This window comes from Dermacentor albipictus, chromosome 4 (genome assembly GCF_038994185.2).
Source record: "Dermacentor albipictus isolate Rhodes 1998 colony chromosome 4, USDA_Dalb.pri_finalv2, whole genome shotgun sequence".
Lineage (NCBI taxonomy): Eukaryota > Metazoa > Arthropoda > Arachnida > Ixodida > Ixodidae > Dermacentor > Dermacentor albipictus.
The window spans coordinates 103,895,818-103,920,322 of NC_091824.1; the positions used below are offsets into that span (position 1 = coordinate 103,895,818).

At 45.7% G+C, this 24,505-nt stretch overlaps 1 protein-coding gene and 1 long non-coding RNA gene across 8 annotated transcripts in view; both read right to left on the minus strand.

Moving 5' to 3' along the window:
• The window catches only part of LOC139059671 (uncharacterized), a 41,389-nt gene extending 23,916 nt beyond the window's left edge, over nucleotides 1-17,473 (minus strand). Inside the window, exon 1 of the long non-coding RNA XR_011514303.1 lies at nucleotides 17,364-17,473. This is a non-coding gene — a long non-coding RNA (uncharacterized lncRNA). The remainder of the gene's footprint in view (nucleotides 1-17,363) is intronic.
• A 542-nt stretch (nucleotides 17,474-18,015) lies between these two features.
• The window catches only part of LOC139059201 (homeobox protein vab-7-like), a 91,990-nt gene continuing 85,500 nt past the window's right edge, over nucleotides 18,016-24,505 (minus strand). For all 7 annotated transcript variants that reach the window (XM_070537291.1, XM_070537293.1, XM_070537292.1 and 4 more), the window contains 2 exons: nucleotides 23,447-23,664; nucleotides 18,016-19,611 (listed from right to left, as the gene is read on the minus strand). In XM_070537291.1, coding sequence (XP_070393392.1) covers nucleotides 19,064-19,611; nucleotides 23,447-23,664 — 766 coding nt within the window. In that variant the 3' untranslated portion in view covers nucleotides 18,016-19,063. The remainder of the gene's footprint in view (nucleotides 19,612-23,446; nucleotides 23,665-24,505) is intronic.

The window sequence follows — 24,505 nt, forward strand, 5'->3', positions numbered from 1 at the left end:
CTCGACCGGTGCTCTTTGGCCCGACTCCTAAGGTTTGTATATACAAGCAGTATAATTGTGGTTCTCCTCGAGCGAAATTTAATTGCTTCGACGTCAACGTTCTAATAATAGCACCGGCGGACGGACACAGTGACTCCATGTGAAACGGCTCTTGACTTTTATCTCCAGATTATTGTACAAAGCGCTCATAACAAACTTCGAAAAAGTTATTTGTTTACAGGTGTCGGATACGAATTCACAGAAAGTGCTATAATATACACGAACAGTTTGATAATTGAAGTTAATCTTTGCCTGCAGCATTGGCGGGTTTTGTGGCTCTAGAGGGTGAATAAATCAATAAGCTCCCAAATAAAAAAGAATGCCCATTAGAACTGATCGCAGATTGTTTCCGTGCAAACAAGGAAACAGCGCCTTTAAATATCAACATTGAAGAGGCAGATATAGGGTTGTCTAAACTAACACTGCGACGACATAAGGTTAAATATAGTAAAACTGCAGCACGCACGTAGAACCAAGGACACAGGCAGTTTAAACACGAGCGCTGGCGCACAACTCACTTGGTTTCAGGAAACCATTATACATGTACACTGGAGAAAACAGCAGACAGCAGAGTGCATGGGGAGAAACTGTTGCCAGTCGTCCTCCCGAAGCCCTCTTTCCGACCACGACAGGAACAACACACCCCTCCCCACCACACATACATAGGAATGCATTATATATATATATATATATATATATATATATATATATATATATATATATATATATATATATATATATATATATATATATATATATATATATATATATATATATATATATATATATATACTTTTGCTAACTGCAATGAGCCTGTGCAGAGCATTTATTCCAAGAAACAGCAACAAATATAAAAAGGTGACATGATATTCAAGAAGTCGAATACCTTGTCAAGGAATATAATACATGATTCACTCACGTACATAACAGCGCAATTTCTCATACGAAAGAACTGAGTTATTTAGCGTGTTGGTTTATTTTTTACGCGCAAATAGAACCGCTGTATCACAAAGAATGGGAGCACAATGACACCGTTTGCAGGGGTCGACTAAGCGTGAACAGTTATCTTTCCCCAGTGATATATGAGATGATCTTAAAGGCGTGCATTAACACACCGGCCCCTTTACCATTGATAACTTAATTGGCCGCAGGTTAACGGCAACAACTAAACTACGTACCCCTCTTTTACAATGTAACTTTGAATTTTCTTTAAGAGCACAGTCATATTTACACTTTCTTTCTTTCTTTACTTTCTTTTTTGTCATTACATCTTGCCACAGCTTGGCAGAGCCGTTAGATCTTGCTAGGGGCGCTTAAAACAACATCAACACCAAGCAGACTAGCAACGTAGCATTTTGAATCAAGTAACCAGCATAAGATCGGCAGGTTTTCTGGAGAACACGTATTGTTCATTATATCGCGGTGCGATTTGAACAAACCCGCCCTAATGCAAGACACCGCGAGACACCGAGCATGCACCCTAAGAAAAAGAAAGCTACCTTTTTACTCCTTTTGGAGAGTAACTGACCAACCACAACCATTCCTACATTTGGGGTGTAACTGCGAGGGGATGAATTAATGGTCACTCCTTATGCGGTTACTCCCTCAAGGACTAACATAGGCTCGTTTCTGACGTTCCTCAAGGGAGTAACTATCATTATTTTCAATGCTCCTCAAATACAGAATTAATGACATCAGGCATTTATATGCTGATAAAAAGAATTGAGCTGGAAAAAAAGAAACGCCCGGGGGTTGGATTCGAACCCAGTTCTTCACGCTCACAAGCTATAACCACTATGCGCCAAGGCCGCTCGGTTGACGAGACAGAGTACTGAGAGCATGTTAACTATCTCAGCACAGGTGCGGCAATACAAAACAGACTTGGCATTTCGTGTATGCTGTGCGGAGATGTTGCGTGCACTTGAAACCATATGCGACTGCAAAAAGAAAGATGCCCGATTATTCTTATAGGATGATTTAATGTGATACACATTGTGTGATGTATGCACGTGTAGCGCAAAAGGGTCACGCAGGACGACCGAGTCGGTTAGCGTGCCCCGTTTGAGTTACAAATTGCTTAAGTTTGTAATCTCAAGTAGCAAGTGCCAGTCCATCCAAGGCTTGCGCGGTTAACGTGCATCATTCACTTATAGCGTGCACATGTATAGTGCTTGGCTTTTTATATTCCACCTTTTAATTTTTATTAAATTTTTCTCGCGCAGAGGCAAGGTATACGTTGTCCTGCACGTAGTTTCAATTCGCAGTGCACAAAATTCAATTTACGACTTATACAGACAATACAGCTTCCGCCGCTTCACTCTCTCTCTCTCTCTCTCCACACACACACACAAACACACACACACACACACACACACACACATATATATATATATATATATATATATATATATATATATATATATATATATATATATATATATATATATATATATATATATATATATATATATATATATATAATTCGTTCTTTGTGCACGCTGCAGTTTTCCCGTGAATAATAACCAACTTGCAATGCAAATTAATCCTCATGAGATCACTCTAAGAAGGCACGAGGAGTTTCGAGGTTAGAAGGAAAAAAAGAAGGTTACAGACTATCCCCGTATATACGGGCCATCATTTTCATGATTACTCCAGGGTTACTGCCCAAATGGAGAGTGCCCGACAGAAAACAAACGCACAAACGTCAAGGTATACTGCTGAAATGCGCTCCATGTGGTTGCCTGTTTGGGCGAACGCGCGCATGTCGGCCCGGTCCGGCCTGCAGCAGCTCGATCCATCGCACACCTGCGCCTCGGCGAGAGGCTAAGGAGTACGTAATACGGGCCGGGGTACGTACATAAGCCGCTCTGAGTGTTGCGCGCTCATTTATACCCCATATATGCATGGGAACCACAAGCGAGCGGCAGGCTGGCCACTCGGCGGCAGCGGCGGCAGCAGCCCATAACGACTCCGATGAGCGCATCAGCTGGACCGACGGGGGTCAAGCGCGCGGGGTCGGGGCCGTTTCGACGCCGCGGCGATGCGTCCATGCACCACCGGTAGCCGCCCCACATATTACTCCGTCCCGCACTGAAACGTGCAGCGCTTGTGAAGGCTACACGAGACGTGCCAGAGGGCGTTTCCGTCTCGGAGACGTTAGGATGCACATATACGATTTTTTTTCCCCCTTCAGGTTTAAACCAACGACACAAGTTGACGTATATGTTAGCGTTTGCAGGCTGACCCGAATGCAAGCCCAGACAGCGTCACACAAGGTACCCTCGAGTAACCGCCTAGAGAAGCATGGTCCTAATTAAAAGCTGGAGAGCTTTGCCTGGTGCAACACTTAGTATGCTGTAATATACACCAGAGGAAAACAATGAAGCGTAGGCACTATGTTACACAGGTTTCAATGCGTGGGCAATATGGGTTGCACCATATCTTCAGCTGAAAATGCTTTGACATGCAACGCTCACAACGAAGGTTTAGCCCACAGTTACCCGTTTAGTGCAATCACTTTAAATTGAGCTCTAAATAGTAATCTTAAGCTGCAAATGTGTCGCGACACGTATGCAATACACAAGTGGTATATTACAAGACACTCGTACTGTTCAGTTGCTACTGATCAGAACACACTAATAAACGAAGCACTTGTATGTCCCGCCACTCTCGTTGCAGCGTTGTCACTGCAACGTTGCTCGTCAACCCCAAGAACAGGGGACGCTCATGTGTGCAGGGCGTTCAGGAGCAAACCACTGAACGCCGGTTCGCCGTTCGCTTTCCTGATTGGCTGCTGCGATACCTGGCTTCCTCTAGACTGCACAGTTTTAGCGAGGCTGATTATAGGTGCGCTCCATCGCGGGCGTGTGTGCATGCGTCTGTGTGTACGCGTCGTCCCGCCGCGCCACCGGTAGTGCGTTCAACACTTACGTGCCACTTTTATGCGTGCACGAGCGCTCGTAAAAGCGTGCGCCGAAAGCTGCCGCTTCTCCTGCCACTGTTAGCGTGGTCGAATCGCCGCCGCCCAAAAAGAAAGAGTCGGCCGCGTCCACGGCGGCGCATTTTATTATCATTCCACGGTCGGGTTTAAGGGTGTGTTGAACTTGACCGAGGGTGGACGATGGCGAACCGAGGCCGCTTTTGCCGCAGCAGCTGCAGCGGCGGCGGCACTCTGTGACCGGGCAATGATGCATCGCTCAAGAATCGGAACAACTCGAGCGCAGGCGGTATGGCTGCCGGGCTGACCAAGCGAGGCCCCCTTTTGTTCTGAGAAAGCTGTTTTCTGGGAGGAAACTGTATACAGCTTGGCGGTATGTAGTATACGCGTGGCCCTCTGAGCGAGAATGAGCGTCACCGAGGAAGTATTTTCGCCGCCTGGCCTTCGTTCGCGGCCACATCCTTTCGGAGCCTATCTAACCAGAAAGAAGCGAGCCGACGAAAAGTTATTGCTAACATGGCTTGAGTAACAGAGCTTGAGCATATGGTATATATGAAGCTCATGTGCAGGAAAAAAATAAATAAAAGCTTTCCAAAAAAGAACAATAAGGGAAATGGTTGATGGGGTCCAACATTTGAAAACAACAAACAGGCTTCGCGAGACGCCCTAGATAATGAATTTGGATTAATTCCAATATCCAGATATTTTTTTTTATTTAGGTATTCCGTTTCCATCGAAAGAAGTGCGGCCTCCGCGGCGCCGGTCAGCTTGTGTGTGTGTGTGGATGCACTATTCATGCATTGTGACTGATGTGACTTGTCATCTCACACAACGTATAAGTGAGTCATGAACTAATGTTAACAGACCCCATCTTACGGTCCTTTCACAAAAGGCAGGGCATTTTCTTAAAATGCGACAGCAATTACAAAACCTCGAATCTGGGTGTGCTTGGGACCATTCGTTCTACCGTTACGCCGTCGTCATCATGCCGCCGATGTTGTCAGACCTCGTCTCTATAGCCATCAAGCCACGTCGTCCAATTTAGCTTGACTAAATGCACGGTGAATAAAAACAGAACCTTGTTCACCATCATTTCAAAAATGTTTACACTCGTAAGGGTGTTAGGATGTCGCATGGCTAACACCCTTACCTTTACTGCTATAAAAAAAATATTGCTCATGACAGCGAGCTCTAATTACATGGGCAATAAGAAAATATATTTGAAAACTGTATGTTAATTATGACCGACCATGGCATACACAAATATGTCACACAATAATTTAGTTTGTTTAATCCATCCTTCGTGTCGTCTGTTGCAGCGATCATAATGTTTACTGGCCAGAAGAAGTCTGCAAACAAACAAACAAAGAAAAGCTTCATTGGTTCCCACCAATGATTCAGTCTTGCCACTTAAACGTGAGGTTGGGAGCAATCCCGTGGGACAATCAAGCACTATACACCCACAAAGGTTATAATATGTTTAGTGTACTCCACTCCCATCCTGTGAGGTGATGTATAGTTGGGAACCGGGTGCTATTAGCCCCGAGAACGAACACGAGCGGCGCTGCGAGCGCCGCTCGCGTGACGTCAGGGCACGGACTCGCGCCTGTCGTCTGCTACAGTTCGAGCGTTGTCCGGGCGCTTTCTGCGGTGTTTTCGTTTGTTCGCCCTCGTTCTCTCTGCTTGTATACTTATGGTGGTCGTCTCAAATATATTTTTACGACGTCTTCCTTTGCGAACATTTATTCAAAGAGCTAATTTCTTAGACAACAATGCAGCTCTCGAAGGCAACGCTACAGTGCCAGCCGAAGCGACGCAGACCAGCCCATTGCGGGTTTTTCATGCGCGGATAGACAATCGCAAAAGCATAGCCTACAGGAATCCAGTTATGATACCATACCTGCCGCGGTGCAACAAGTATGTCACAACGCTGGCTATATATGACTTCTACAGCAGTTACGTTGATTTTATTCCGCTAAAATAGGTTTGCTCACGACGAGTAGTTCATGGTATAATATCAAATTTTTGCATTTCCTCACAGAAATGCTAGGCAGTAGCACGGGGACTTAACTAATACTGGAGCTTAGATTCTACACGCCTCACTTGCTTCTTTAACTGCCTGTCAACATTAGGCGGTTCTTCACGTGTTTATTTTTTTTTAAGTGGCGGAAATTTGAAGTAAAGTTAATGAAGGCTTACAGCTATTTACAATATATATTTCCTTTTCCGTGTTACACGTTCAACTCACCTCTTTAGGGCGCGTTTGTTAATGATTAATAATGTAAGTTATGTTCCTCTTTTTTTGTCTATATTACCAAGTGTATATCATTTATTTATTTCAATGCCGCAGTGTGTTTTGCATTGTTATTGTGGAAATATTTCACTGTTCTTTCATATATTGTATAACTGCAATGTTTTATGGCCACTATATAAATGTAATTTATATGGCGCTTGATGTGTTACCCCATGCAGCCATATTGTACCTAAGAGGGTGAGGTTACCTCAAGCCTCGTCTGTGCGACTTTTTTCCCTCATCCACCTCCACTTACCACTCCTCTTTACATGTGTGTGTGTAAATGGAAATTAATAAACCAAATCAAACTCACTTGAGAAATTTACTGGTGCTTACTGCTTGAGGAATATACATGGCGAATCTGTTTGGCGAACTGACACAGGCTGCTCGGCCCAATTTTTTTAGTGAAGTATGCCTGCTGGACCGCATAGCTGCAGCCAGAAAGAAGTCGAAGCGTCAATGATTGGTAGTATGGGACATATTGAAGATATCGAAATTCCCCCGGTGGAGGGTCAGAAATCAAGTGAAAGTATATGCAAGGCTTGTGGTGCTTTCTTTATGAATGTTTGCGATTGGATTGGAGCAAACTTAATTTGCCTGCAAGGTTCTCTTTTATGTACCGACGAAGCGAATAGTTATCCGTTTGTATAATTGAATAACGCTGGATTGAGACATGGTGAGACAGAAGGTGCTTGAATTTTCCTTTTGTATACAGGAAATCTAAGCTGCGGTGTAGTAGCTCGAGAATACTTTAGCCATTCCAGTTGGCGCTGTAAAAAACATGCTTTATGGTTTTAATTCGAAGTTGTAGTGAACTGATGGGTTTCGCGAACATAGCGTGCCTCGCCAAACGGACAGTCGATTGCTACCGTTACGTGATCAGGGGTGTGCCATATTGTCGATAAAGGCTACTGAGGGCCACTATGAAACATTTCATCATTTTCAATTGAGTGGCTCTCGATCTTAACAACGAAACTTTTCTCTCAGGTGATTGCTACTATGCTGTTCGTGAATTAACTATGTAAATATTCTGCATGACGCGCCGTCGTGTTAGCAGCCATGAGCAATTCGTTTTTTGGAGGCCTGTTTCAGAGGGGGATGAAAGTAGCAGCAAACTTTTTCATAAGAAATGCGCGCCTAACTATTTTTTTACGCATTAATGAATGGCCATATTTGAATAGAACAACACACCACAGTAATAGGAATCATGATGAGAGCTTCGCTGGGCAGTGTCTTTCTAAAATCAGATAACATGCTGACGCCAATTACCAAATTTTTCTTCCACGTAAAATGCAATGCCTCTCATAGCTAAATACTAAAGGAATGTTGAATGTTTAGCGAAGCATCATACACAACTTCGCGCGTTGAATTTGCAGATATTCTTTTTTTAGTCAACATTTACCGATAGACACGGCGCATATATGCATTGCAAAACCTAGCAGACCCCTTTAACGCTACTTAGCTTGCGATATCCAAGCCGCAAAGTTTCTCGACTCACACGCTTTTGAAGAAGAAACTGTGGTTAAGGTATGGCAGCTGAAAGAAGCCGACGTATTCTTCAATACGTACGGCTCGAGCCACCCATACCGCAAGCATACACGAAGGGAACGAGCGCGCGCGGCAGCCGAGCGAGCCGGAGCGAGCGGCGTCCTGGCCGTGACGTCACTCGCGAGAGGGCGCCACTCCTAATTCTCGGGGCTAATAATCATTGAACTACCGCGCAATTTTGATAGGACCTACATGGAAGGACCGAAGCGTAAAAAGCACAAAACATGAATCTAAGAAAAATGTGTCTCTAACACAAAATGCACGCACTGAAACCTATGTGAAGTTAAGTTCTAGTGAATTGCTTGAAGAATGGGATGCGAGGTGCATGCACATTGAAGTGCACATATCTAAGTGCACTTAAGGCTTTTAAACTCCCTTCGTCATAGTGGCACATATACATATACCAAGAATGCGCACATATCCAGTGGCACATACCTATAGTCGGGTACAACTTTAGAAAAAAGGGGAGGCCCCGTCCAGATGGTCGAAGCGCGACAGCCGATTGCCTCCGCGACGCGACTAAAATAGGCCCACTCAAAAAACCGTGCCTCTAAAACGCGTAATTCTCGGTATAAATAAATACTTTTGTATTTAGTTACTGATTTGGTAGAGCTCTTGTGATTTGAATGCTACAGCGCATGCCGGATCACGAGAGAAAAATAACCCCGTGCCTTCTACAATGCTGGGCGTCGTCTGCTTTTTAGCTTCATTGCAAGGGACAATAGAAGAAAGAGCAGCTCTGAATGGCTTTTGCGCTGGTTTACATGTACGCGGCACATTTGCTACTCGCTTGCCGAGCTTAAAATGAATTAGTTGCTACTTAACAGGTACTTTAAACAAACAATGCATTTATCGAAACAATTACAAACCTGCGGCGAGAAGACGATCGAGGTAGGAAAGGCACAAAAAATGCTTAAGTCATTGTTTTAAATAAATACTCTAGGTTTTAAATAGCGTAAGATTTATGTTTTTTGCTTAGTTTTCAAAAATTTATTTTCAAGAATGTGATAGGTTTTTTTTCATTCCTTTTTACGTTTTCTTTCCCTCTTTTGTGTGTGTTTTTGTACAGCGACACAGTAGACGAACAGACCCACCACAAACATTAGTCACCAGACTTTGGCAAACTGTCCTCGTCGTAACTTCCCATTGGAGCAAAACAAAACACCATGGAACAAACACGCAGGATGTTTGTAGCGGTGTGTCGCCGCAGGATCCTGTTTCAGACCACGCGTAGCGTAGCGTTAGCGATGCTCACTGCAATCTTTCGTCACCGGATCATGGCTCAAAATAAACGCACGCCGCACGAATTGTGCATTGCGAGCTCGCAATAATATTTCCGGCATGATAGACCATCACAAACAGTTTGGGAATTCACTCTGAGAAGGCGCAGACGCACACGACTGACGCGACTCGTCCAAGTTCGAAGCGTGGACGGCCATCTTCTCCATCAGCAGTGTCACCGGCCGTCCGGCTCATAACGTCATTCTAGAGTGCGCGCCCATTGGTGGAGGCTCGTCTGCATCCGCGTTGAGGAATAATGCGCCCCCCCCCTTTTTTTTTTCTCTAAAGTTGTACCTCACTATAGTGATCCAAGAACGCACGGGCAATGCCAAATGTAAGAAATTTAAGATTTTCAAAAAGCCGTTGAATATCATGCGTTATTTCGTTAGAAGTCTATGTGCTTTGCCTATAGACCTATAAACCGAGATTTTACGGTACTTCTTTTATATCGTTATTTATCCTTTGATCCCGCAGGGTGGACATGCGCTCACTGGCACTTCCTTGTCGGTAATAACATTGTGCTATGTAAGCCGGAGCATTCGATGGCAAACATGTCCAGTTGTCCGAGAATGGAGCAGGCCAAATACAGGAAATGTCAGAAAACCAAACAAACCGTAGAATATCATACGCCCCTCCATCCAGAGATTTGTGTGCTTTAGACATACCTACATAAGCCTATCATTACATGTACGTTTTTTACGTAATTTTACGTTTTTTACGTTTTACGTTGTTACGTTTTTTACGTAATTTACGTAATTTATTCTTCTGTTACACAGAACGCAAGTGAGCCCACTGACACTATTTTGTCGCTCAGTTCCATTCTATATAAGCCTGTTAGTTTCCTACTCAGTGAGACTGCAAGAAAGGACGCGAAACCTGGGACAGTAGCAACGAAAGCTTTGCACTGATACCTAAAGATCAGGCAAGCGTACGCATTCATCCAGCATGCCCGTTAAATCTGGTGGCTGCATGCTTCTGAGCCACAAACACACTCACTAGGACTGGCTGCATACTTCCACAAAAGGAAATATAGTAGGTCTCGGGTGTCAATATGTCTATCACACATCCTTTTCCGTCAGAAGCTGCAGGTATACCGAGAAGCATAGTCGTTCATGTCAAGAGGCTGGTCACAAGTATTTCCAGAAGGACGAAAACGAATGAGATATATATGAAGTGAATTCTGTGTCTATCTTTTTTTTTTTTTTTGTTCTAGAACGTGCCGAAAGAACACAACGTCTCGACAGTCTATGCGACGCGGAATATCCCTCACCGACCAGTGAGGGTTGTCATTCGAGTATTGAGAAAGGTACCCCTCGATAAAGAAAGTCCTGCTATCATTTCATCACTGAAGAAAGAGTTGACATCGAACACCATTGTTCGAAGCAAAGACACAAATTTTTATCAATGTTAATGCTAGCCCCGGAAACAGAATACTGCGTGATGCTATAAGGGCCCTTTCTTCTTATCAGCACAGAAAAAGGCACTATCATCGGCATACGCCAAATTATATACGAACTTCACTTCAGTACAGACTGAAGCCCTGCATGAGAGCTATCTTGAGAACTGTAGTGGCGCAAATATCCACGATTGCTTTTTAAGTATGAAAAAAAAACGACATGGTATATTGTGCTTTTCTGCATGGCTGTCTAGCAGCCGTAACGAAAAGACCACCAAAATTCGTTCACACCTTCCTAAAAAAAAATTCACTCATTCCTAAATCTCAAGAAAATGTATTTCTTTCGATGTAGTACAATATGTTGTTCTTTGGTCGACGCTTGTGTTCACACAATTGCAGCCGGCCACAGCCAAAAGCCGATTTACAGGAGCGGGGCGCTGAGGCTTCCTGGTCAAGTTTATTCCGCGTCTTTTTAACGCAAATTACTCTTGTCAAAGGTAGACCAGTTTTTTTCTGCCGGGTATCTGACCGTTTTCGTGGGCCGATTTTGACGGCAGTGCAATCTAACACAGCGTCGCAAACAGGGACCTATGACTACATTTGGAGCGCACAGCTGCTATCAAATGCCCAGATAGCGCTCAGTGTGCCCTGCAGACCCGGTAGAGGGCCGATAAAACAATGTGCTATGACTTAGCGCTTGACACATTCGCTCTCGGATTCTAGGCACGGTGCACCTGGGTTTTTCCACAAGTGCGCATTGAGGTCAGCAATGACGCACATTGGGCTTGCTCCACCCTAACTGGTGAATCCAGCAGTGAAACTACAATCAGTGAACCGATGGTATTATCTCAATTATGTCAAGTGATATACATATGTATAAATATACATACTGTAACAATCTAAAATTATAAAACTTTACATAATCATCATCTCTAACATAATCTGATAGAAGCAATGCTATATAAACATTTCATCTTCGCAACCTGCAGCGTACGTTTCGCGTCACGAAATTTTCGCGGTTATATAGTGAGGGCCCTTCTGCTATTAAACAATGCTTCGCATTACGTATAGCGCTTAAAAGAAATTGTGGCTGCCATATTTTTTTACATCACTGTTGGTAAAGAGTGATGTATATATATAGTCGCAGTGATGAGTCGCAGCGTTAGAAGTGTGGTTGGGCCAACGTGTAGATACTTCTGAACTCTCCCATGTCATGTGTATTTCCACAACGATGCGGTTGACTGTTTTCAATTTGACTTCACTGGAAAACTAAGGCAGCTTTTTCCACTATTGATCAATCATTCCTGGATTAGCAAACAAACGCGCGTAATGCTTCAGAAGTATGAACACCTTCGTTCTCGTCTTCAAACAAACAGTATAAACTTACTGGGCTTCATTAAGAACTGCCCAGAGCACGGCAGTCCCTATTTAACATCGGCGGCAGCTGTCGCATATAGCAGCTGGCAGCGAACTCGGTGTGCACTAAAGCTTGCTTGCCAGCTTTAGTGCACTTGTTTGACCATAGGTGTTAACTTCTTTCAATAACCGCTATATAGTGTTTCTGTAGCATCAGTGTCGGATACATTCTGTGGCACTGGTTCGCCAAAGTTACACATGATGATCAACTGTCTCTATTATCCTGCAAATTACTGACTATAATAAGCAAAACATGTAAGTAGGGGTTTTAGGGCCGGTTGTATCCCTATTCATCTTCACTGCGTCTTGTCTTACTGTCTGGTGTGTCCTTCCTATAGTAGCCTCACCCAGTTTCCCTTGGTGCCTTACAACATGAATGGACGCCAACTAGCCCACTTCCTCGCTTTACTCATTGTATCCTTCCTCAGCTTCAGCAGGCATTCACCATATAGTTTTCTGAGCTTTAATTGGGTTTATTGCTGATTTCATTGAAAAATACCAGGCTGAGAGAAGAATCTCTACATTTCATCGCAAATATATCGAATGGTCGCATGACTCTACGAACCAGCAAAAAATACTTTGCAAACCTTACATGTGTAAAATAATTATCCTATATATGTGGTCGGCAACAGCCCTGAGCGATGATATGCCATCACGTTTAGCAATGCATCGTCATTCCCAGCGTCTCCAAGAAACTCCTGACGACAGTTGGGCTGACTCTGACGTCAGCTAATGTGTAGCCGACGTCTCTAATGCAAACCATACTTGAGAAAAAAATAAGACCACGCAAGGCACGCCCCATTGAACACATATGCTTTCGTTCTTTTCGTTTAACATTACAGACATTACAGACAAAAATTAGCGGGCCTCCTATCTATAGAACTGTTCCTCCGAGTACACAGAGAACGAATCGCCTGGAAATAATAATTTTCATGACTCCATGACGATATAATTTTATTGCATTTCACTTCACCGTAACATTTACCACATTGTCCCTCCACTCCCTGAATCTCAGCTACATTTGATATTGCTTGAGTTCACAGTAATCCTGCGGGGCTGCGGGATAAATTCTGCTTTCTTCGTAAAACACATCCATAAATTTTCGGATCGCTTGCATGCGTAATTTAGTGCAAATGTTATAACTAGTCCCCTGTCTGTCGAGTTTACGTACACATTGTCTATAATTCGCTCTTTATTTTCTCCAAGTATAAACAAACTGTCTTGTTTAGTTCACCGAGGACATCGCTGAACCCAAGTAGAAACGTCTTAAGACGCATGAAAATATAGGGGAGAAAACAATGGCTGAGTAATTATTTGCAAAGTTTCTAACTGGACAGGAACGTAAAAATTTGATCGCACATTGCACTTATCGTGACCCCCCCTCCCCTCTTCTACGAAACAAACTGTTGCAACCTATGCCTACGTCACGACACTGGGAAGCATAGCTGACAGATAACATATCACACGCTCCATCACTTGAAAAAGATTTTCTTACCAAGGTTATGTTTCATCCAACCGCATTTAACTTCGCATAGAGAGTTTCCATAGGGTACCAGCAATTTTGGTTAAATTTGGTGTTGGTGGCTTTTATAGTTATGCCAGGGCAGTGGGCTCAATTCCTCTCCTCTCGTTAGACTCACTCATAACACTCTATAGTGCTTGCACACGTAATTTATTGCGAAATCCCCAATTACCCATCTATTTTGAACTTTACTTACACATATCCATTACCTTGTCCTCACAGTCACCAAACATAAAGCTGCCTTTTTAGTTCAGTGAGGATACTAGGCGAACCTAATATGTCACGCATGAAAAAACAAAAAGGAGGGTTCGATAAGTATTTGTGGCGCTTCTAAATAAACCAGAAACGTTAAATCTACGCGAGACATGAACTTAAAATGCTGCCTATTCCGTCAAAGTATAAAATATCTGAAACGCAGAGTTCTCTTGGGACATTGAGAAACCTAGCTAACAACAGGAGCGTGATACTTTCAAATACTTGCTTAATATTTTTTGAAGCTATACTTGATAAACACGCATTTACCATCGCACATAAACTTGGCGTATTGTTGCCGCCATGTTGACAAAATTTGACCTTAGTTATAGTTGTAATTATGCCAGCGCAGCAGTTATAAGCTTTATACCAACCGTAAAACAGACTAATAGTGCTATGGACCACCTGCATACGTATTCTACTGGAAGAGAAACATTGAACCCATTCATTCGGAATATTGCCTACACATTGCCCATACTATGCCCATAATTTCCCCCAGATATAAACAAGATGCCTTGCTTAGCTCATCGAGGGCATCGGAGAAAAAACTAAGAATCTCGTATAATGCACAAATACACATGGAAAAACTAGGCCTTCATTATTTTCAACACTTGCATTTAAAGCAGGAAAGTGAAAGTTTCGCCACGTATTGCGCTCAAAATTATCCCTATTTTCAAAGGAATTTCAAGTCCGTGTCTCGCTCGTGCTGTTGTTTGAGGAGTCTGGGAAACATTTCAGTTAGAAGCAGCGTGACACCCTAGAACACTTCATTGAGTAACCTTGTACAAAGGCTGCATGTAATGAACCTACACAGAACAAAGATTTACCGCTCGTCACTCAGAGCATTGATTGGTATTTCGAATAAATATAAACACAGTGCCCCGCATAGTTTACCTAGGGTACGGTACCTAGGAAAACAACTAAGTGCCGTGTGCACGTAACGCATAACTCGTAACGCATACGTTATGCATAACGCGTAACGCATAAAAACTGGGAGAAAGCGACTATTCTGTAATTGTTTTCAGAGCCCACAAGCAACCTACACAGTTCAAATTTCCGGTACAAGTCACCAAAACGAGGCCCCCATTTCTTCAAAATATGATATATCTGCGGTTTTTGCTGCTGCTGGGAGACGATAGTGTAGCTCATATTTAGAAACATTCTGAAAATGAAATCGACAAAGTCAGAAGTGACACATGCCTTTAGAAGAAATTCATGTCAATGCTCTATTGGTAATGAAATTGCTCTGCACGTTCGACCAAGGTAGTTCTCACGAACATACCTACGATAAGTCGTTATTACACAATGAAATTCGACATTTATACCCCTAAGAGGTTTGATTAGATTCTGCATGGTGATAAGATACTGAGACTGCAACGACTTTGCAACCTATTTCTGGGTGGAAATGAAATAGTTCCCGCATTTGATAATTCGACGATTTCATGCCGTAAGACACACCAGTCGTTTTGCGCGGCCGATTATAATACTTTATCCGGACCTTCCCTTCAACCGCATGTAAATATAGCAAGCTGATTGTGTTTTAGAATACGGATATAGCGGTCCCCCAAAAACTGGACATGGTGCAAGTAGCGCAAGCTGACATTTGTTAGGGCAGGAACTGCCCAGCGCCAGAACTATACGCAACGCGAGCGTTTTATGTGGTGAATCCCGCGCGTCGTCCGCTATACACAGTGCGTTCCGTGGAGGCAGAAAAGGCAATCCTCGCTGCCCAAGCGAGGGATACATATTAAAGAAAAGCATTATTTACGCGGACACTCTACTAAAAAAAGAAAATTTAGCTTTATCTGTAGTTTTGTTGGACCTTCCAGCGTGCAGCCGAAAGTGCCCGCTTTTAAAAGTAGGAGGACAAATGGCATACTTTACCTTTGCTCCCCTCCCCCAATTTCGACAGTCGGGAGGCAAGCGCCCCCCCTCTCGCTGCCCCCGCGGTAAGTACGCCTATGAGCCAGAGTTGCCCTTTAAGCAGAGTGTGGCGCTTGGGACAGGAAATTTAGCCTGTGACCTAGCGTTCAGATTAAAAACGCCACCGCAGCAAGTAAAATAAATAAGTCTACCGACTACCCAGACCTAAATTATAGATGAACTTGGAAGCTACAGTGTCGAGAAAATCACGCACCGCGGTGGTCGTGCACCAAATTTTTCATTATACATCCCAAAGAATCATAGTGGAGCAAGCAAAACCGTGTAAACAGAACTGAAATACACACACACGGCGCTAACTTCCATTAGGAGCGCCTTGTTGCGTTCGCGTTCCCGGTTACGCTCCTATAGGATACCTTGCGATGCATAATAAATGTTTTGGCACACGAAAAGCGCGGTACGTGATTCTCTCGGCGCTGTAGCTTCCAAGACCATAGTTCAATCGTCCGTCTGACATGCTATACTGCTGACAAAAATGAATACAGGCTAGCTCCATTGGGAAAAGTACATATATATAAATACATATTTTGTCAGCAAAGTTTTTTTTTTTTTTCGTCATCCCCGCTAGCCCCATGCAACAACGTTACCGAACTTCTTTCCGCCAACTCGCGCCATAAAGGTCCTTTTCGCTCTCGCGATGCCATGGTTGCGGACGTTTGGTCTTTCGGTCGTTTGGTGCACAGGCACGGAAAACGTGTACGCGTAAGGGCTTCAACCTTCTGAAGTGCTTCGTCACGCCAAAAAAAACACTGTATGACGGAGGGAGCAAGACATGCATGCGGAGCTGTCGCACGCTATCTCTGTGCGTCTGTCTGGGCCGGCCCTGAACGGCCGGCGCGACAAATCTCGTTAACCACGTCGCTATCCCCACAACCAACACTTTGCTTTTTTTTTCTGTTTTTCCAGGCTTTCCCAAAGGGCAGCCACAGAACAGCAAGCATCGTCCGGACAAACATGCGCCCAACGACCCCCGCGTGCATCCCACGCTCATTCCCGCACTTTTCTTTGTCGCACCACAGCCGGGGGCTAGGATGGCTTCGAAGCGGCAGAAGGGCGCCGCTCGTCAGTCCTCTGATCTCTGCCGCTTGCAAGCCAAGGCCTTCGCAGTGTGCGGCGGTCGCGGACCCGGGCTTCAAGAAACAACTTAAAGGGGGGAGGGGGAGTAGGGAATGGCTATCCCCGAACCCCCATCCTCGTCTATTCCTTTCTGGTAACGACACCCCCATTTCCAAAAGAAACGCGTCGCCTCTGGTGTGGGTAGGATCGTGACGGTCCTTTTCTTCAGCACCAAGGCTTCCCCGTGAAACAGCCGAACGCACGGCCTTTTGAGTCAAAGAGTTGAATACGAGTCCTCCACCAGGTATATACGACGCCTCTGTGGCCGTAGGCTCGAGAAGGGAAACTTGAGAAAGCGTTAGCGGGGGGGAGGCTACAATTATCCTTAGCGCGGTCGTCGACTCCTTTCCGGCTCGCCTACAATGGAAAAGTCTTGTTGTGGCTCCCTTTAATCCTTGGGAGGGGAGGATGATGTGCGTGCAAATGAATTGGTCACGGTATTAATGAAAACGCGAGAAATTAACGGCTGGGAAAGACGCTTAAGGGCACACAGGCACCTGCAAAGCTTAAGTGCAAATTTCGTTCAGGAAGCCCTGCCGCTGATCTCCAACTCATGCCGACATTGGGGTATATATCCTGTCACGCATGCAGCAGCCTTTGAAGGTGAGATGAGAAGGCTCACCTGAGTTGTCACCGCCAGACAGGCAAGCACACACGGGCTTTGTTGGCGTCATCCCTGCAACCACACGTAGGCCACGAAGGTGCTATACTACAAGTACCCTAAGCGTTTCTTTTCCCCGTTTACTTATCTGCCACGCTGTACTTTCTTTTGATGACCAACAGTTGGCGATTTGTTCGCTGTGCAGCAACGCGCACAAAAACCTGTACTTTCTTCTTGTCGATGTGTAACTCGTAGCATGACGGGAATGCTAATCTGCACTCACAACCCGCGATCTGTGCTCACATCTAAATGCTTGATATGCGACGAAGTACTTGCGTGCCCAATCCTTGTGTATGAAAAAACGAGCTGAACATTGCCGCTGTACGCAAGCGCTAATCAGCAAACCTCGTTCAAAGAAAGGCAGCTCGGCCGAATGACAGAGACTTGTCCATGAGCAGCAGCTGTTCATGAAAAAGGTGGTGCTTACCCCTACAGAAAACCATGCAACCTGCTCAGCACATCTTGCATTTTCACGCGCGTTAAATAAATAATTTTGCTTATCCCCTTCTTTGCTCTCACTGCCTCTCTTTTGTAACTGACAGCGTGATGGAAGAAGCTCGCGAATGTGCGTATGCACAGGACACTCCCGAACAAACAGCATTCGAAACACACATACGCAATGCACTGATTTTACTGCGACGTAAAGGAAGGCTGCCGGAAGCAGCGGCCGAAATGGCACAATGTCTGGAGTCACTGCAGTGTCTGCGCGCACAGCTCACGTGGTCCTGTTCTCGTTTCGCCCCTTTTTCTTTCGCAGTTCGGCGAACACTTCACAACGTCCACAAACACATCCAGAGGCTTACAGGCGTGAGTGAGCATTGTACGTATATATTCGAGCATAAATTACAGTCAATGCCCTTTCACTTCCACTAAGAGCCGAGAAGATTGCACATGTCGCGCTGGTCTGCCGATCGTTCTTTTCGTAAATGAAAAGTGTCCCTTTCATCGTCAGTTATATATGAAGTGTAAAAACGTCACCCTTCGTCACCCTTCTTCCCGATGAGCCTCAGAGTCACTAGGCGAACACTTGGATTAGGGTTGCACTTCTTTACGACTGTTCCTGATTTTCGGTCACTGGGAAAGCTGGTTTCTTTTCTCTTTTTTTTTCTCGGTGATGTAGGCGCACAAGTTTGCCCATCGTCAACTCTCACCAATGAATACGTGAGATAACTTCAAGCGTATGCGGCTAAGCTAAGGCAAGACGGTCTTGGTGTCTTTTTCACACGCTACATCTGCAAGCCTATTTTCGTTTCCGCTGAGGACAGCACGCGCGTCACCTCCCCGGGCCCCTCGTAAATAATGACTGGTTAAAAGATTACCATACCGAAGCACGTCGTCTGCGGGTATGCATTTCAGGCATCACGGCCTTACTTTTCTCGAAAGGGAACCGGGATATTAATTTCAGTGCGCACACTTTCAGTTCGACACTGAAGAGGAGACCAATCGCGCACGTCTGTCGATGAGCCAACGCCATCGTTCCTGTTGTACCACCACACACACCGGCCGACTCCGCTGTTGCGCCTTACCGACGTCAAAGCGCGATCACATCGCGCAGCACCCGGTGGGCGTCGTTTCTCCGAAGTTCTCGATGACTCTCTCTCACCGTCGCCGTAGTCCGCGCCATGACTGACAAAGGTGCAACGAGTCAGGGTTTCTCGGCGTCAGTCTTGAACGGCCGAAACAAGCTGGGCGGTTTCGCCGATGGCTCCGTCGTATGCGCAGCCAGGGTGATGGGCTCGGGAGCCGCGATGAGCCGCGAAGACGGCGGGGATCGGCTGGACCCCGTGGTCGTCGGTGTCGTCGACGTCGTGTGCTGCGGGTGCGGCTGTTGCGTCGGCGGCAGCGGCGTGCCGGGATACGGTATGTAGGGGCAGGCGCACGGAGTCGTCGTAGCAGGCGAGGCCGCCGTCACTGGCTCCGAGGGTGACCGGGGAAACGGACCGGGCGTCCCGGCCAGCTGCAGAACCGGGGACGGGGGCCTGGCGGGACCGGCGGCGCTGTACGGGTGATAGCGTCCCAGCGGAGACAGGGCCGCTGCCGCAGCCGTGTAGTACGGCAAGGGAAACGCGTACGGATAACCCGCGGCTCCCGAGGCCGCGGCGGCGGCGGCGGCGTTCAGCATGTACGCGGCGAAGTGCGGGTCGGCGTACGGCCAGGCCAGTGCCATGCGCTGCCGCTTGTCCTTCATGCGCCTGTTCTGGAACCACACCTGCGGGGAAGAGAGCGAACGCGGTGACGATGAGCAATCGTGCGTGCGACAAGTGCGCGCTGAAGGACCGATCGAGCCTGCGTTTTCAGAGTGCCGAGAGTTGGCACAGCAGCGCGGAAAGAGTGAACTTGCGGCTGGTTGGCGTGAGTAATTGCACACGCCCCGCTGATGCTCAATAGAAGGAATAACAGACGGGAAGAAGGGAGCTGGGAGAGAGAGCACTAACTACGAGAGCTCACATTCCGAATTCGGAGCTGCCTATACGTCTACAGAAGGTCACTGAGGCCCAGGAGAGTAATGAGATAGCCGTAAAAGCAACTCTGAATGGTTCCTGTTTTGAAAACATATTAATTTTTTTTAGATGACGCGTCAATTTACAATGCAATAACACAGCAGAAGTATCCCGCTGGGTACGCAATAACATGCTTCTCTCTTCAGCGTAACGAGTCACGTATACACTTAAACTACAAAGAAATACGTAGCGAAACACATTTTGTCACCTAAAGCGAAGCTATGCGCTCATAAAAATAAAGTGAGCTTCGTCGTTACAATATTATCTAAACAAACACCTACACGAGTGCTGCACTAACGCGTGGAGGAAAACAAGTACAGAAATAACCTTCATTGCGGCCCCTTTACGGCCATCGTGTAAGCCGCCCCAGTGGCAAACACGACGTCGACACAAACTAGCATGCATGGTGCATGACGTATTGTTTTGGCTTGGCACCAACGTGCATTTGACGTTCGCCACTAAATCATCTCCGTCAGAAAGCGGAGAACCATGATCGTTCGGCGCGTTCGTTTTTAGCCCCGGCTGCTGCTTAAGTGCGCTGACTCGGGATGTTTCGGGTGACCTCCGAAATAGCTTCCAGTCCATCTAAGACGCTGGTTCCGTGGCCGTCTGAACAAAAACAGGAAACACCGGCCGTCACACGCCCGCATTCTTGCAGTTGCCGCGCGTTTATAGCTGCATGTGAGCTGCTTGCAGAGCCAGCTGTCAGCTTCACTCTGCGAGTCGCACCTTTTCTTTGGCTATTTAGCTAGATCGTTTGAGGTCAGATTTTACAACGTTACGCAAAACGCAGCTGTCCATAGTGACACAGCAAGGGCAAATGACAGTGGGAACACGTTTACAAAAATAACAAAATGACTAATGCGAAGATTATATTTTCGCTATAGTTGGCGTGTCCTTAAGGAACGTTACTAAAATCATGTTGTGTTCTTAATTACTTGACTTTATGCGAATTTTCATTGAGATCTGATTGAATAGCGTGCTTGCATCCTGCAAGAGTGGTCGACGCGAAATTCAATCAAAACCACCTTTACAACTCCTATAGTATCCTATTGAACTTCCTTTCCCACGCGCTCATTCATGTTTCTTTACCCGCAACATAATTCTGCTTCCTTTCTACTCCCCTTATCGTAAGGTAGTGAAATCGGGCCTTAACCCCAGTTAACGTCCCTGACTTTCATTCGCCCTTTTTTCTTGCTTCTGTAAGGGCGTGCAGCCCATACCTGCAAAGCATAATTGCTCTGCGGACAAGCAAACTAAACAATTCAACCCGCAAAATTGTTTTGCTGAACCAAACCACTATCTCAAGAGCAGCACGCTTGACAATGCGTCTTTGTTAATGCCCCCCCCCCCCCCAGAATATATTTACACTTTAGTTATAAAGAACACAGATGTGAACAAAATTTATATGGGCATCCTTTGTATGTACAGCCTTACACTATTTGTCGACTGATATCCACACAAGCTGATCGTGTAGTGCCCCCACTAATAGCGCCCAACAATACCACTGTCATCTAAATATTTTGGAAGGTTATTATTGGACCCTTTTGCATACCGCTTGCTGGCTCGGGCCCAACTCCTGCATAACTCCTGCAAAAGTCTACAGCAAAGAAATGTGTGGTACATATCAGTGTTTCATTTGCAGTGTCGCCTTGTATGCTATGCGGCAGTGTCGTTACTCAATAAGTATCAAAGTATATGTTCGCACTCTTCATTTGAGATTTACGTTGTAACGCTGTTGTCACGTGGTAAAGTATTTGCGCCTGCGTTCAAAACAATCATCACAATTGTATGTGCGTATACAGCGTTGACAAGCATATAGAGCTTATGGAGCATAAGGAGCATATGGGCACTACGCTTCCTGCAGATAACGAAAGGAGCATCTGGTGCCGTATTTCCGCGTCAAAATCGCCCCCTTATACCATGCCAATAAAATACATGTTTCTACAGGCATTTCTAGGAGTTTCTCTTGTTATGCATGGTAGAAATGTTCGTGCCATACCTCCACCCCCCCCCCCTATATATATATTATAACACCTAACCGACTAGCCCCATGGTATGCACCTTGTGATTTTACTCTTGTCTTAATAAAAAGGAGACAACGCGACAGCCCATGTTACAAGATTTTTAGAATTACAGGAAAAGTGCAGAAACTACACCGAGTGTTATACCGGCGGTACAAAGACGGAAACACATGTCGGAAGTGCAATTGTGTCTGAACAAGGGAAATAATGTGTTAAATTTCCACAGTTTACCTCTGTCTTCACAGCTGAGGTGTACGCTTTATATGCATATTTAGAAAAAAAAACAGTTATGGGTAACTATAAAGAAACGACCGTGTATACACTGATTCGCTAAGCGTACTGAAGGCTCTTCATTTAAAATCAGACTGCGAACCTCTGCTGGGCGACATTTTGGGTTTGCTGCTCAAAGACGCAAAAAATTGCAAAGTAATCCGTTTCTGCTGGCTCCCAAGTGACGTCTGTATCCCGGGAAATGAAAAGGCAGACAACTGTGCATCTATGGCGGTGCGTGAAAAATTGATGGAAAGAAAGATTCCATTTAAGGACTGCACTCGGGCAGTTCGCGAAGCGTTCGTCTCAATGTGCCAAAAGAAATGGGACTCACAAGTAAATAACAAACTTCAAATCACCAAACCCTGGCCGTCCAGAGTGCCCGCGATCGGGCCGTCAAGCTTGGCTTGGCGGTCCGTATACGTGGGACTAGCCGGGTGGCGCGGGGTCTCCTCTGCGTCTTCTCTGGACCTAATAAAGTTATTTCACTCACTCACTCACTCACTCACTCACTCACTCACTCACTCACTCACTCACTCACTCACTCACTCACTCACTCACTCACTCACTCACTCACTCACTCACTCACTCACTCACTCACTCACTCACTCACTCACTCACTCACTCACTCACTCACTCACTTCAAATCATCAAACACATATTCAAAGTATGGAAGAAATGCCACCACCAAGAACGTTTTATGGAAGTAATTTTATGTCGCATTCGCATTGGACACACATACCTTAGTCACAACTTTTTATTGAGAAATGAAGAAAAGCCGGTGTGCTGTGTCCTTACCGTGAATCACATTCTACAATAACACGCCCAGCTCTGGAGGAGAAAAAAAGACAAGTACTTCCCCGAATTTCACCAAACACTGACATCCCTGCATCCGACTCTGATCCTCTCTGAAAAACACTTGTATCTCCTGACGATGTTTTTAAATGTTCAGAGGCAACTGATTTTTTTTAAAAACTATGATATGCCGATGGCTACAAAATTTCAACTTGTGATTGGCGCATCATAGCCTCAAGTGTGTGTGTGTGTGTGTGTGTGTGTGTGTGTGTGTGTGTGTGTGTGTGTGTGTGTGTGTGTGTGTGTGTGTGTGTGTGTGTGTGTGTGTGTGTGTGTGTGTGTGTGTGTGTGTGCGTGTGTGTGTGCGCGTGCGTGTTTCTGCATGTGCATTGGCTGCTTTTGCATGCTTGCACACGTACGCGTGGCATGCGAGAGGATAGGACCGTATACGAGCCTTGATGGTGCTCTCGGGCAAGTTGAGCGTGGCGGCCAGCTCGCACCTCCGGGGCCTGGACACGTAGTTCTCGCGGCAGAATTCCTTCTCGAGCCGCGCCAGCTGCTCGCGCGTGAAGGCCGTCCGGTAGCGACGGATCCCGCTGGCGTCCTGCGCCGCGGCGGCAGCCGCAGCCGCGGCCAGGGAGGGCTCCGGACCTCCGCCGCCGCCTCCGCCGCCTGGATGAGGGGGTTCGTGGTGGGGAAGTATCGCCATCACCGGACACCGAGGAAGGAGAGCGAGAAGACGCCGAAAGCGGCTCCGTCGATTACGAGCATCCACAAGCCTATACATATATCACTCACACTTTGACACAAGGAAAACCCGGAATCCTGCGACTGACCCTATTAACTAAATTATACTACCGAACACAAATCCCTTACAAAATGATTATGGAAAACTTACCCCTTTCCGCTGACATTTTGTGGCATATATTTGGCACTCTCTTGAGATGCAACGTAATATCATGCGTGAGTATAGTGAGGATCTAGAAACTCGCATTAAGTATTCTGACTATATACGAAGAAGGTCGCCAGCTTGTATACTTGAAAACTGTTAAGCTCACCAGGCCGCGAGAAACTAATGAAATTTCAAACAGTAACCTTCATCGAGACAGACAAGTGCACCCAATTTCCTATCTCATAACGGTCGTTTCTTTTGAATCCTCGGTAAACGCGCCAACTTCAGCCAGGCGTTTTCAAAGGGAAGCATCAGCTAACGGGTGCGCCTTCTTTGCCGGAATCATTTGGCTGGTTCGATTAGTGCGCAGCTAAGCGCTTCCGAATTCACTAAGCTCGGTGAGGCGGTACGCCTGAAGATCTAGATGAAAATGCACGAACGAAGGAGTCACGTATGTTTAGCCATTAACCGACGTAATCAAGGAGCAGGATGAGGGAAAACAAGATATGAAAGGCAGAAAAGATAACCAGATTAAATGTGCGGTTGGCTATACTCAGCACAGGGGAATAGGGTATAAGGGCAGAAAAGACGAGAAAACAAAATAACAGTAGAAAAAAAAGA